The 15,295-nt window shown below is 44.2% G+C and overlaps 1 protein-coding gene across 1 annotated transcript in view; it reads right to left on the bottom strand.

Annotated features, from left to right (window-relative positions):
• The window catches only part of ADGRD2 (adhesion G protein-coupled receptor D2), a 170,831-nt gene that overhangs the window by 92,935 nt on the left and 62,601 nt on the right, over positions 1-15,295 (bottom strand). Inside the window, exons 16-18 of the mRNA XM_083160480.1 lie at positions 13,383-13,485; positions 6,800-6,953; positions 5,529-5,662 (exon numbers count right to left, since the gene is read on the bottom strand). Coding sequence (XP_083016606.1) covers positions 5,529-5,662; positions 6,800-6,953; positions 13,383-13,485 — 391 coding nt within the window. The remainder of the gene's footprint in view (positions 1-5,528; positions 5,663-6,799; positions 6,954-13,382; positions 13,486-15,295) is intronic.

The following is a 15,295-nucleotide window of genomic DNA, read 5'->3' on the forward strand; positions in this document are numbered from 1 at the left end:
CACACATCCATGACTAAATTCAGGACAAATACTTTGCCACTTCTGATGGGGCGAAGCCCCTCACAACGGTGTGAAGAGCGCCCGGAGGGCGCGATGAATCACCTAGTATATATATATATTATATATATATCCAACTGTGTTGGATGTTTATTCGTCTGGTGTTGAAATCCAATGAGTGCCGTCTCAAGGAAGGAGTACGTATGTGGGACGTGAGTTCCATTAGGAGGGCACCAAGGTGAATACACAAAAAATTGGGAGTGCCGACATGGAGAGAGAGAGAGAGAGAGAGAGAGAGAGAGAGAGAGAGAGAGCAGAAAAAATATGTAAACAAAGGCGCATATAAAAAGTATTTTTTTTTTTAATGTATTGTAGTCTTCTCAAAGAAATCAAATTCCCCATTCATGACCTTGGATATCAGTAACCCCAAATAACTTACTGGTTAAAACCTGCTTTGATATACAATATATACTACTGAATAAAGAAAGGTGCATGATTGTATACAACAGATAATATTCAGTCATTTCATACTATGCTTTAGGGTCAAGAATGCACCCCATGGTCCAATGTACGAAGACCAACTTCTAATCATTCAGACAGACAAAGCAATTGTGAACTACAGTACAGACACTCATTTTTCACCATAAAATAATGGATTCTTTACAAGTTAGACTGAATATTAGAGTATCCAAACAGATATGTGATGGAACCGGGGGTCAGCTAAAGCACAGCAAAATACCACTTGGGCAGGCAGCATTTAGAACATTTTTATTTTATAAATACATCAACTGAATGAAATGTATTTTTCAGATAACATTTACTTATATAGGTTAAGTCATCTGTAAACATTTAGTCAGTGGCATAGATAGGGTGGAGCCGGTGGAGCACAACCCCCGGGCACTGCAATAGCACAGGGCGCCGGAGCCATGCACTCTGCCGCCGGCTCCCCATAGCTCACCTGCTCCCCTTTCTACTGGACATTGGAGTCTTTCTGGCATACAGCATGCAGCCCCTGGCAGAGAGCATGCGATCCCTGGCATCGAGTATGAAACATTGAAACCCCTGGCATTGAGCATGAAACCCGTAGTAACGAGCATGTAGGTAAGCGGCACTTATGTGGCATAATATGTAATGATCATTATGGTGTGTGGTATTATATGTAATGGGCATTATGGTGTGTGGTATTATATGTAATGGGTATTATGGTGGGTGGTATTATGGTGGGTGGTATATTACAAAGTTCGCTAAAATGTGCAATGGACATTACGGTTTGCGGTAATGTTAGACCACACCCCTTTTTTACTGCGCAACAGCCTCGCCACCAACAAATCGAAACATGCCCTTGCTCCGGGCACCGTAGCACCTAGTTACACCACTGCTTTTAGCAAATGTTAGTAAATGTTTTCCTTATCACATTGTATATGTTTTGCATTTTAATCACAACCCCCACTAATTTTCATTTGTGTGCTGTCCTGGAGTGATCGGCCTATGCCGGCATGATGGGGGCCCAAACCCAGACCCATACCCAGTGTTAGGGTCCCCCAGTGACACAGAGACGCCTTGACATACGGCCTGGGGGCTTAGCCCTATAGCTGCAGATATATGCAACCAAGATCTCTGTATTATCTGAATATTATGCAGTTATTTCTCACTCAGTGGCCCTTATTCAGATCTGATCGCAGTGCAAATTTGTTCTCAAAACGGGCAAAACCATGTGCACTGCAGGTGGGGCAGATGTAACATGTGCAGAGAGAGTTAGATTTGGGTGGGGTGTGTTGAAACTGAAATCTAAATTGCAGTATAAAAATAATGCAGCCAGTATTTACCCTTCACAGAAACAAAATAACTCACACAAATCTAACTCTCTCTGCACATGTTACATCTACCCCACCTGCAGTGCACCTGGTTTTGCCCATTTTGAGAACAAATTTGTGCTGCGTTCAGAACTGAATAAGGGCCCGTGTGCAATTGGGATACAAAAATGTTTTTTCCTTTTGGCATCGGAGTGACATCACAATCTGATGGAGCAGCTTGCCAACAAATGTGTTGTGAACTTTTAGTAATTGCAAGAAGTATGGGAAAAATCACTGATACATATTCCTAATTTTGTCTTAAAGTTTATAAATATATGAATTAAATAATATAATAGGTACTTGTTTCCTAGCACGGCCACAAAGATCTTGATCGTGGGCATCGTGAGGAAAAATCGGGGGCATCGCGGCCATCGCATGCACTAAAAAATCGGGTGCGATGGTACCGACGCGATGCCCGCGATTTCCCCATAGGGAACAATGTTAAATACCTCAATTTACCCGCGATGCCCCCGATTTCCCATAGGAATCAATGTTAAATGGCTCAATTTACCCAAATCATCATAGGGAACAATGGGAAATGGGCCAGAAAACCCAAAAAACACAGCTGAACACTGAAATGTCCCCCCAAAAGTAGTTGACGCCACCCCACGATCAACGCGAACCCGAAGCGTGGCGAGCGCAGCGAGCCCGCGAGGGGCGGCGGTACGCGTCCTCCGACCTTTTCATACCCCCACTATCCACGTCGGGCTCGGTGGCTCGCTGCGCTTGCCACACTATTCTATTCTTAACTCCACGCCGACGTGGATAGTGGGGGTATGAAAAGGTCGGAGGACGCGTACCGCCGCCCCTCGCGGGCTCGCTGCGCTCACCACGCTTCGGGTTCGCGTTGATCGTGGGGTGGCGTCAACTACTTTTGGGGGGACATTTCACTGTTAAGGGTTTTTTTGGGGGTTTTCTGGCCCATTTACCATTGTTCCCTATGATGATTTGGGTAAATTGAGCCATTTAACATTGATTCCTATGGGAAATCGGGGGCATCGTGGCTAAATTGAGGCATTTAACATTGTTCCCTATGGGGAAATCGGGGGCATCGCGTCTGGACCATTTAAGCTTTTTTTAGCCGCATATGACGCAAACGAACGCGATATTAACTTTTTTCAATGCATTTCAATGGGAAAATCGGGGGCATCGCGTCGGTCGCGTCGCAGACCACTAAAAATTACACCCGATGCCCGCGATTGTGGCCGTGCTAGGAAACAAGTACCATATAATATAATGCAACATCTTGGCCAAAAAAAATCTTAAATATAACACAATGTAACTTTGGGCCACTATATACAAAATACTTCATATCAATCAATGGTAAAGGAAAAAGGAAACAAGACAAAGGCAGTTATGAAATAGGGTCAACGTAACTTATTGCCAGATGCCTACACGTTGATAGGAGGGTAGCGGATGTAAGCAAGAGTCTACACACTAACTCCAAACCAGAGTAAGTTTTTTTGGGAAATAACTAGATACAGGTGAACTGGGTTAGGTACAGTACAGCTGAACAACACTGTGACACTCCAATAAAAAAGTGACAAATTTGGGCGTAAGCAGACCCATTTATAGAGCCAAGTAAACAACATATCCAGCTGCAATCTAATCAACCTGACATTTAGGTCTAGATCTGGTGACTTAGACATGTGCTGCAACATTTCCTGGGGAGTGTTAGCTATTTTCCACTGCTCCTTCACTATGGACCAGTGTGCACTGGGTAGCTGACAAAGAGATTCTGCTTGGAAACACTGGACTCAATCCAGAACAACCAAAGAACACATTATCTTTGGTGCTCTTTGGTGGTCACAGGATGCTGGCATCTTAAGGTACTGTGTTTATTGCTTAAATGTCTTGAAAAAGACAGTTACCCTTGCTGAAGGTGCTCCAATATCACCTTCCAGCCCCTGGATTTCTCCACATACCCTCCTTGGCCACCCACTTATGGAGCACAAGTGGGCAGACTAAGGGGGAACAGATGACTTGATATGCCCCCGCTTTACGATGCCTATAAGCTGAGAAGCAATATATAGCGGGGGTGGAGCCATATAGATGCAATTGTGCCACTACTTCCTCCGAGCAGCCAATCTTCCACCAACTATGCCCCTTATGCATTGACTAGGCTGCCTCTTCCCAAAGGGGCAGCAAAGTAGGTAAGTATGAAGTTAGCCGATTCAGTGTTCACATATTATTATTACACGTGTTTCGGAGAGCAGTACAGAGGGCATACAACAGAACAGTACAGGGAGACAGAACTTAACATTACATCAAATAAATCTAAAAAATAGAGTACAGGTAACAAAGAGCACCACAATTCTACTACTAGGGGCTGGTGGCCATAGATAAGGATGAGCCTTTACCAGCAGGAGAGTGTGCGAGCAAAGATGGTCCTTGCGTAGGAGAGAGCTGTAAGTGAAATGTGAGAAGGCCCTGCTCTGAGGAGCTAACAATCTAGTGGGAAGGGCAACAGACAAATGACTTGAGGTGCAAGCAAGAAGGAGGTGGTCTGATGGCATTATGTAAGCAAAGCAGAGATGGTCAGGGTATGAGGCAGGAGGTTGGAGGAGCAGCCTCAGGACAAAGTGGAAGGATACACTTTGATGAATATTTGGGTTTTCAGTGCCCATTTGAAGCTTTGCCAGGTCGGGAGACTCGAATAGTTGAGTTATTTATTTATTAGCTACTGCGTGTATGCAATAATCCCCAAAACCTTCCATAGTACATGTGTTACACAGAATGTAGAGAACAACATCAGATGGCACTGTTGTAACTCAATGTAAATTAATTGTAATTATTTCAGGGATATAAATGTATCATAAAACATAACACATAGTATATTAGTATAAGAATAATCTTAAAAAATATATATCTTTCTAATGTATTTTAGAGATATCGCAACAATAAAACATCAATTGTAAATCAAATCTAGTCTGTATACATGTCATATATAATATATAGTATATGTCTCAGAGGCCAGCCAATAATAGTCACTTATTGGGAAACCGAACAGAATCTACTTGTTATTTATTTAGCACCCTCTAGAAGATAGTAGACAGGATCTGATTGGTCCCCATAGCAACATCACATGTGAAGTAGAATACACATCTTTCCCCCTAAATGTCTGTATTCTGTGCTGCAATGGGGCTAGGTTCTAAATACCCGGGTCCAGGCTTGCTTGCTGGAGGGGCCCGGCCGGGGCCCTGGTCCATTCCTCCCTCCCACACCTTCCCCCTCCGTCCCTCTCAGGCAGCAGCAGCAGCAGCAGCACACACCTGTGCTTACAGCAGGCTCAGCATAAGAGTCTCACTGACAGCATGAGAGCTCATGCTGAGCCTGCTGTCAGCACAGCACATGCTGTAGGTGTGTGCTGCTGCTGCTGAGGTGGGGGCGGGGGGGTGAGGGATGACTTTAGAGTGTTTTTTCACCCTACCTAAAACATTTTGCCCCAAACTTTTACCAGGGCCTGGCACACCTCTCGGCTGCCCTGGGTAGATGTATTTCCTCAGAGTGTACTGTTAAGTTGAGAAGTGATTGAATACTACTAAAATACTCTTAAAGCCCAAAAAGAGAACATTTTTTTTATTGTATACGTAAAATAGGTGCATGGACTCTGAAGTGGCAAAACAGAAATTGTATTCTTATTGACCAATAGATAGGTGTTCAACAGAAAGTACATACCGTTAGTATGAAGAGAACAGGCCCAACAAATGCCCAGATGATGTCCGTTTGAACATTCAGCCAACAGTGACTATCCGCAACGTAATTATTTAAAGATGTTGCCAAGGTCACGCTTACAATAATGATTGGCAGGCCTGAGAAAGAGAAGACAGATATATCATTAAAATACAGGAAATGATATATGGGGATCACGTGTCCACACAGCTGATTCCCTGAGCTGGCGCAGTCTGGCGGAGAGGCGTCTCACACATGTCCGCGTCAGCACGGCACAGTGCGGCGGTGGGGATCGCTTTCCCTGCCCGCCTCTGCTTCAGGGAGACGGGCAGGGAGTGGGGGACCAGCTGACCGGTCAGGGGGTTAATGATTCAACTGCGGGACCTTATATAATAAGTGTCCCCCGGCTGTGGCATTACCCTGCTGGCTGGTTGGGCCTGGTTCTGGTTCACAAAATACGGGGGACCCCTATTCATTCCCCCCCCCCGTATTTTGGGTGGTTATGCCCGTGGGGAGGGGGGGGGGGCTCCACACTGAAGCATGCATGGATCTGACTGATCCGTGCAGACTAAAGCCAAATACACCTGAAAAATAAAGTGTAATTTCCAGACTTATTTTACTGGCAATTAGCGGCCGCATCCCACTAATTATCGGCCATATATTATATACGGCCGCTAAGTAAATTAGGAATTGCTATTCTTTTGAATGGTGATTCCTATTCGTATTCTTTCGATGTCGTATACATTCGTATTCACAAATACAAATGTGACATGAATGCGAATTGCGGTATTTTCGGCATAGTAAATGCCGAAAATATGAATACGCATAAAAAAAAAAAGAGGCATATTTTTTTATATGAATATGCCTATTTAATGCAGATTTTTGTTAGTAAATTTCCCCCCTTAGCGGTAGTTGTGGAGTTTGGGAGCTTCTTCAGTCTGTTTGGGAACTTCTTCATTCTGTTTGGGAACTTCTTTCAGTCTGTTTGGGAACTTCTTCATTCTGTTTGGGAACTTCTTCAGTCTGTTTGGGGACTTCTTTAGTCTGTTTGGGAACTTCTTCAGTCTGTTTGGGAACTTCTTCATTCTGTTTGGGAACTTCTTCAGTCTGTTTGGGAACTTCTTCATTCTGTTTGGGAACTTCTTCAGTCTGTTTGGTAACTTCTTCAGTCTGTTTGGGAACTTCTTCAGTTTTTAGTCATTAGTGAAATGCGCTCTGTGGGCACAGCATGCTGCTATGATTAAACCACTTCTCAAGGCAGAGTAAAACCTACTCACCCCATCCAGTAATATAATAAAATTTCATCCTTCTGTCCTCGCTCATGTTCACTGCAACAACTTTACTCCACAACAATAAACCTTCCACCAACATCCATGCAAAGGCCGCCATGTAGAAGAGATGGAGACAAGCTGTGACTGTGATGCAGACAACCTAAGACATTGGGAAAGGCACCAATCAGAACTCCCTTTACATAGGAAACACAGCAAATCGCTTATAGCGGTATTTACTATAAAGTGACATTGAAATGTAAACACCTGACACGTATCTAAGGGACAGGAATCATAGCATCAGGTAATGACATTTCATACAGTATGGCGGTGGCATTAAGCTGAAACCTTGCACCATATCGGAAAATGTATCAGAAAATGTAACTTTGTTGCCCCTTTAGGTTGTGCGTCTTCTGCCCCAGTAGGTTTCGCTTCTGTTGTCCATGTAGGACGGTTTAGGACAATGCATTACTTCTGTTTTTTGAATGGGGGGGGGGAACATATAACTTTGTGAAAATAGCTTCTAATAGATGAGGAATAAGTGTGTGTGTATATATATATATATATATATATATATATACAGCCAACGGACCAGCACTCACCACGAATAGTTCACAGGCTGCGTGCCTTTTGTCAAAATCTGTAGACAGCAAGGTTCCCCAGCTCCCACCGGACGCCAGGAAACAGACACGTCACTGCAGCACTCAAGCAAACTGTGAAATTTATTGCAACGCCCCAATGGCTCGTTTCGAGGTTTCCCCCTTTTATCAAGCAAGAGGCACAGTATTGCCTCTTGATAAAAGGGGGAAACCCCGAAACGATGGGGCATTACAATAAATTTCACTGTTTGCTTAAAAAGTGCTGCAGTGTCTGTTTCCTGGCGTCCGGTGGGAGTTGGGGAACCTTGCTGTCTATATATATATATGTATATATATATAATCAGTTGTTAGTGTAGGACTTGCAGTGAAATGGGGTCCCTTGGCGATGGGCTGCAAGCTTAAATGCATTGATCAATTCATGAACTAAAACCCCATTATTTATTTAATTGATTATTTGAATGTTAAGGTGAGTTAGTTTGTTGTAGTGAGTGCTGGGCCCCCTGTGTTTGTATTTACTAGAGTGTGTGGTCACAGGCCACTGCACCCCACCCTGGGATGTGGGTGCTGTTTGCACCCCATTCTTAGGAATGGCGAGTGTGTTGGTACTTCTGTATCTATATATATATATATATATATATATATATATATATATATATATATAGATATCTGGAAAGACCGCACTCTCACCCAACAAAGCAACACTTGGGGTGCCCGGCAAAGGTGCATGCAAATGCATGTACCAAACAAATAGTCCAGGATCCACACTCAGTGTGGAAGCAGAGCACTCTCCAAAATCACAAATCAGCCTTGTGATTTATATAAAAAGATGATTTAATCCAATAGGTGCAGTAAGGCAATATACTTAAGAGTATGTATGCTCCGACGTTTTGGTCCCAACATGGACCTTTATCAAGGAGCCTATAGCATACAAAGGTTACAGTCAGTAAATGCATGTATAAGCTGAAAAGAGAAAACATACATTTAAACTGGAAAAAATTGACATAGTTACGTTTTGCATCAAACTCGCATTCAGTCAACGGCGTGGGTATCAGCCTGGTGCAGGATAGGGTCAGCAGGCTAATCCAACTGCCCTCCTGTCCGGCTATTTATACCTGAGTGTGGGGTTAAGTGCTGGAAAGCGCCACAGACACAGGTCTGTGTAGCGCTATACGACTTCCGGTGAAACCGGAAGTTCAGCGGCCGAGAGCCGGCCGCTGGAACGCACATTTGGAACGCACAGCTTCCGGGTTAGCCGGAGCTGTGCGCGATCACTGTTAATAGGGTCAATTGAACATGGTATGCAGTAATGCGGTATTGGGGTTATCGCTAATGTAAGGCAAACCCTGTGGGGTTATATGCTGTTAATGCGACTGTGTTTATAAACCATGTAGCGCTGTCAGTAGCGCGAGGTATAAAGCCGGACAGATGGGTGGTGTTTACCAGGGAGACAGGGGTTAACGTGAGTTAACGTGGTGACGTGATTGGGTGATAATTCAATTAGTGTGTGTGATTATGTGATTAACGGGAATAGATAGTAGTGACAGTGTGATGATAACAGTGCTCGCCAGGTACATGGGCACAGATACACCCGCAAACAAACACATATGCACAAACCAGTGGAAGCGCACATGAGGCGACGCGGATGCATATGTACACATGAACCTAAGTGCTCTGGGGGTGCAGTGATTGATGAGGGTCATACTATCCAGTGCTGGGGATAGAAGTTGGGGGTGTTATATATTAGTGCAGTCGTGCCAGTATTGCTAAGTGCACGGGGACAGATGCACACAAAACACACATGCACAAACTCATAGATGTGCATATGAGATAATGTGGATGCATCTGTGTGCCTGTGCTCGTGGACCCGATGGGTGTTAAGGTTAATGAGGCTACTGGGTGACGGTGGGTGATATAAGGTGCGTGGGATAAATGGTGGGGATAAGGGTGTATCAAGTGCTCTATATTTAGTGGGGTGTTGCGTTCTTTATATTAGCTATATGGGTATTAATATTAATATTAATTTTTAGATAGGTAGGCTGTGGGTCCTGAGGCGTCACTTAATCGTACACAACAAGGGGGACAATTCATGCTGAGGCTGCAGTAAAAATAAAATGTAGAAAATAAAAATAAAAATGTAGAAAATAGAAGACAAAAAGTATCAAAAACAACAGCAGAGAAGCCAAGAAGTAAAAAAGAAGAAGGGAGAGGCATGTACATAGGTTATTTGACAAAAAAACACTCTAATACAGGTAAGTTCAGGTATCGTTCATCTCAGGAAAATGGAAAGGGGATTGTTCTCATTAAGTCCCTTGGGGGCTAAGGTGTCCAACCTGTGGATCCACTTGCTTTCCAATTTTCTCAGGGTCAGTCCTCGGTCTCCTCCACGGGGGGGTGGGGGTACCCAGTCAATGATACGACAGCGTAGACTAGAGTTCTGGTGTCCTGCTGACAAAAAGTGGCGTGGTATGGGTAGTTCGGCTTTCTTGAGTTCAAGTGCGCTCCTGATGGAGTTGCGATGATTCGCCATTCTTTCCCGGAATTTCCTGGTAGTCATGCCTACGTAGGCTAGGCCGCAAGGACAGTTTAAAAGGTAGATTACGTGGTCCATATTGCAGTGTAGACGGTATTTAATTTTTATTGGTCGACCAGTTTGGGGATGTGGGAAGGTTGAGCCCGGTGTGAGGCTGTTGCAGGTTGTGCAGCCGGTGCATCTGAAGCAACCCGGTCTTTTAGAGTATAACCAGGTGGTGTTGGTGTCAGTCTGGGGGCTCATAGTTGGGCGCATGAGAAGCTCCTTCAAGTTTGGTCCCTTCTTGAAGGCCACCATGGGGGGCCCAAAGTTATGCATCTTAAGGGTGTGGTCTGAGGCTATAATCGGCCAGTGCTTTCTGAGGCTTTGTTGAATGGTAGCAGAGGCATGGTCATATTTATTTACAAAGACCATCCTTTTGGGTTTGGGCGTCTGTGTAGTCATTCGGGGTTTGCTCATATTATTTCTTGATCAGGCATCGGTCGAGTGTGGTTCTTGAGTATCCTCGTTGCTTGAATCTTTCAGTCATTTCATGCAGTTGGGGTTCCATTTGGGTGATGTCTATTGTTCCGCATGACTCGCATGTAATGCGAAATCGGGAGGTGTTCTTTTAAAGCTGGTGGATGCTGGCTTGAAGTGTGAAGCGTATTCCTGTCTGTATCCTTGCGGTAAAGACTTGTTTGTAATTTGCCATTGATTATTTGAACCTTGATATCGAGAAAATTAATCGATTCACCATCGATAAGATGTGTGAATTTTATGGGGTGGTCTTTGGAGTTCAGGGTTTTGACCATGTTGGAGAATTCATCTGGTGTGCCTGCCCATAGCAGGAAGACGTCATCTATAAATCTCCTGTAGAATCTGATCTGTTCACGATACTGGGGTAAGATGTGTTCATTCTCGTAGTCGAGCATATATAAGCCTGCATAGGAGGGTGCCAGGTACCGGACACCTGGATGTAGTACTGTTTCTGGTAGGCAAAGTGGTTGCAATGCAGGATGGTGTCGGCCAATTCAACCAGGTAGTCGGTCGGAGGTGTGAGTACTGATCGTTCATCCAGTTTAGAACGTAGGACTCGGAGGCCATCAGAGTGAGGTATCACCGTTTATAGTGAGTTCACGTCCATGGTGGCTAGGTAAACTCGGCTGGTGGAGATGTCAGTCATTCTTAGTTGATCGATGAAGTCATATATATATATATATATATATATATATATATATAGTACACTTCCTCAGGAGGTGGAGGAAGCCGCTGATCTTGAAAAGGCGGAGAAACGCGTAGAGAATGATACGGGGAGCGTTCTGGCAGCACAAAGACCGGTACCATATACCTTTTCCTTGACAAGACCGCAACAATCTGGATAAGCACCAGCGGTCGGGGAACAATATTGGGGACTGGCAGCCGAACCCCCACCTGCAAGTATTTACTAACCGACTAATAACCACTAATATGTGCACATGAGTGGGGGACTGTGAACTTTATTAACATCAAGTTGGATAACAAAATTTACAAGTATTAATCCGTCACAAGGACAGCATGCATGCATATTAACCCTTACCACAGAGTAAATATAGGAGATTGTGTGTTTCATGTGTGTAAGTCTTGTCTATGTTGCTGGCCACAACAGTATTAACTCTGTATTTTAAATAAATTGTCTATATTATTTTACACAAGCGCTGCCTACATTTTCTCTTTTCTAGCACACAGTGCTGATGGAAGAATGCTTTGGAATGCAGGGACAGTCTTGCCAGACACTTGGATGATAAATATACCTGTCTTAGTACTCGGGCTGTGACAGGGATATTCTAACAAACAGCTAAAGGAGGCAAAGTGCAAAGGGCTATCCATACCGGAGAATGAGGTGCTACTGCATAATACAAATCCACCAATCAATAAATCTGTGGTGTGGGTCAACAGTTTTACCAATACCAGTCAGATATGGTCTTCTTTACAGAAGTGCTGCCTTTAATGTCTGACGTTGTGTTTTCTGGATTAGGAGACAGTCTAGTTAGTAGGCTTTTTCATTATTGGGACATCTTGATGTAGCCCTTCCTCTTCTCTGATGTTTGCCACCTTGCTGCACCCTGCTGCCTTCCAGCTCCTGACGGTGGTCTCCTGTGCTTTGCAAAACACAGAGATTCACCGGCAGCTCTGATTGCAACTTCAGCAGTCACTGTAGATATGGACTGTCTCATCACAGACTGTCAGGAGGGGTTTCTGTGTACTCAGATCCCCCCCTCCCTGTGTGCGCCCCTGGCAGTTGAGGGAAGCCAGAGGTCATTGCCGATGGGTGATCACTGATGAGATCCCGTGTGTACGGTATGTCGTCAGTGCAGGAAGGGAGGGATTGCGAACAGGGAGAGAGCCGGGGCCTGCCCAGCTGGTCAGGCAGCGCTGTGCAAGGACACGCCCCCTCCAACTGAGGCCACACCCACCCCATAGCTTTATCCCATTTTTTCGGGCCAAGCGCACCATTGGTGCGCCAGGTCACGATTGCATGCTTACAAAAGTTGGGAGGTATGCTATATACTGTATATGAATTGCTTATTGTCAACTAATTTGCATATTTTCTTTAAAGATTTTCATGAAGAGTAACAAAAGTTAGTTTATAGTTTACTTTGCAGCACATATAAAATACCTCTCCCAGTACAGTATGTCACATTACATTTGTGCAGCAGACAGAGATAGAAGTGAGATATGAAAAATAACTTGTACATGCTGAATGAGATAAGAGGAAGATAAGAGGAAAAAGTCATACACGGGGTTAGGTTTTATGCTACAAAAATACTGCAAACTGCTCTTCAATCACTTGCTGGAAGACTGGGTATAATAGCAGCTGCAGACGAACCAATCTGTCCTTGTTTTAAGCATCATTTACCCCTGTAGCTCTCACCTTATAGTATGGGTGTATATACTTCATACATTTACATGCATCCGTTTCATTCTTGAACAATGCACAAAAGCAGAACATACAGTATCACATCTGAACAACCTCATCTTTCACAGAGGCCTGAGTAAACAAGCCATAGAGAAATCACAGGTTCACTTTAGAACAGTGGCATAACAATAAATGATTCCCCTCCCCCCCACCCCCAGGGAAAATTTCAGCCCCCCCGTTAAGACCCCTCCGTGATGGGCTGTGGCTGGGACACTGGCATGCCGCTGCATCTGCTGTGGCCAGGAGTCGGGACCCGCAGATTTACTAGCCTGCGTCCCGGAGCTCCTCCTGGCTCAGCCTCCTTCTGAAAAATGTCCGTCACAAAATGGCTGCACCCTAACAGCAAGCCGTTTTTAAGGATGCTCAAAAATGGTCTGCTGTAAGGGGGTAGCCATTTTGTGAGGGACAAAAATGGATTGGGGACAATAGGATACCCTCATAAAGTATTTACAAAATATGTTACAGACAAAGAAGTGTTTTCAGCGTCAGAGCCCTATTTGTCTCATTTCCTAATTAAGAACTAACCTCATTCGTTTTTGCCATCTCGCTGAACATTAGTAAAGCCTCAGCTGCTGCCAGAGCAAATATCAGATTCTTGTGAACAGTTGTCCTCTCTGATTTTGGAACCCTGAAATGAGAGTAAATTTGGTGGTCATTCAAGGTAAGAAACAAAGATAAGTGAAGGAAACAAATACCTCTATGTCCTATCAGGAGAACAGTCAGAGTCAAAGGCCAAATAGGTTACGCAGAGGAGCAACACACAGGATTCTACCGGGTAAATTTACTAAGATGGGATGTTGCCCATATCAACCAATCAAAATCTACTTCTACTTATTTATGTGTAATAGGGTCAACGGTAATTAGGTTCATCACTATTGCTCAACAGTCAAAAGGTCCACATGTGAAAAAGGTCCACATGGTAAAGGCCCAAATTAATAATGTCATTTTTTTATGTTTTTTTGTGTCAATGTTTACATGGACCGTATCAGTGTGCCGCTTTGCTCACCATGCTGCAGGCATACTATTATAATCTCACTTTATGCCCACTTGGATAGTAAAGTATGAAAAAACCCTGCTTTTGAATTAAAAAAAAGGCATGGGCCTATAAGGCGTCTTCTGAGCTTTTCACCTAGTGGGTGATGGCAATGCAAAAGAGCTTTAAGGCTGCTGCCCATCAGGTGAAGAGTGAAGAAGACGACTGGATACCACAGATGGGCAGTAACAATGCAAAGGAGCTTAAAGGCTGCTGCTCAACAGGTGAAGGGTGAAGAAGACGATTGGACACGCCGGATGGGCAGTGGCAATGCAAAGGAGCTTAAAGGTTGCCCAATGGGTGAAGAGTGAAGAAGACACCATTTCCCATATCAATCAATCAGCTTTGTGTACGGTATTATGGGTCGACAATTTCTAGGTTGACAGTCACTAGGTCAACATATGAAAATGGAAAATAGTCAACCTACCATAGGTCAACATTGCCGGTCAATGCCGACCTATATATGTCGACCATTTCCAGGTGTCGGCCTAGTCACTGTTGACCATAAGCGGTCAACCTAGTGACTATCAACCTAGACATTGTTGATCCAGGGACCGTATACCATCAGCTTTGATATAGCATATATAGAGAGTACCTTCTATAAAATGATAGGAAGTAGCTGATTTGCTGATATAGGAAACTCCTCCACTCTTCACTGCTGAATGTCTACCTTTTGGGCTAGACTTACTGACTATCTAGACCTGGGGTAGCCAACTCCAGTCCATCAGAGCTACCAACAGTTAACATTTTCCAGGTCTCCTCACAGAATCACAAGTGAAGTAATTAGCTCCACCTCTGGGGTTCCGATTCAATTTGCACTCCGGTGTGCACCACACCGGATCCTCTGTGTTGCCCCTGTAGCAGAAGCAATCTTCAGGATTGCTTCTGAGCCGGGCAGGCTCGGCTGGATTGCATGCAATATATCAGCTCAAGGAGCATTGAATGTGAGTTCTCCAAGGGGAAAAGTCGCTGCAGTGTATGTGGCGCTTAGGTCTATCTGCAGATTCGGAATTGGTGAAGTCACCTTGGGAAACAGAGTATTCTAAAAGAAGTTGAAAGAATCTATAGGCAATAGCAACCACCCCACTACTCTCTGGCGATTGTTGGAGAAACGTGTTGGCGGGATTTGACCAATCAGCTTCAGAAAAATGACCGATAGTCATACAAACATAATGCTGAGCCAAGAGGAATGTTACAGGATATGCAGACAGTAAAGCAACCTTCTTATCTGCTCCCGAAACATAAGAGGCCGTTTAGTTGATGTGTTGACCAAACAAGCAATTTTATTTATCCCTCCCAATCTCCAGATATTAAAATGTCAGCCTGGCCCTCCTGGAAATCAGAATTAGATATAAAATGGAGGTGAAGAGACTTATTTAAGCAATGTTTATGATGCAGTGTGCGC

The sequence above is a fragment of the Crinia signifera genome, chromosome 9, assembly GCF_055691185.1.
Source record: "Crinia signifera chromosome 9, ASM5569118v1, whole genome shotgun sequence".
In the NCBI taxonomy this organism is placed as follows: domain Eukaryota; kingdom Metazoa; phylum Chordata; class Amphibia; order Anura; family Myobatrachidae; genus Crinia; species Crinia signifera.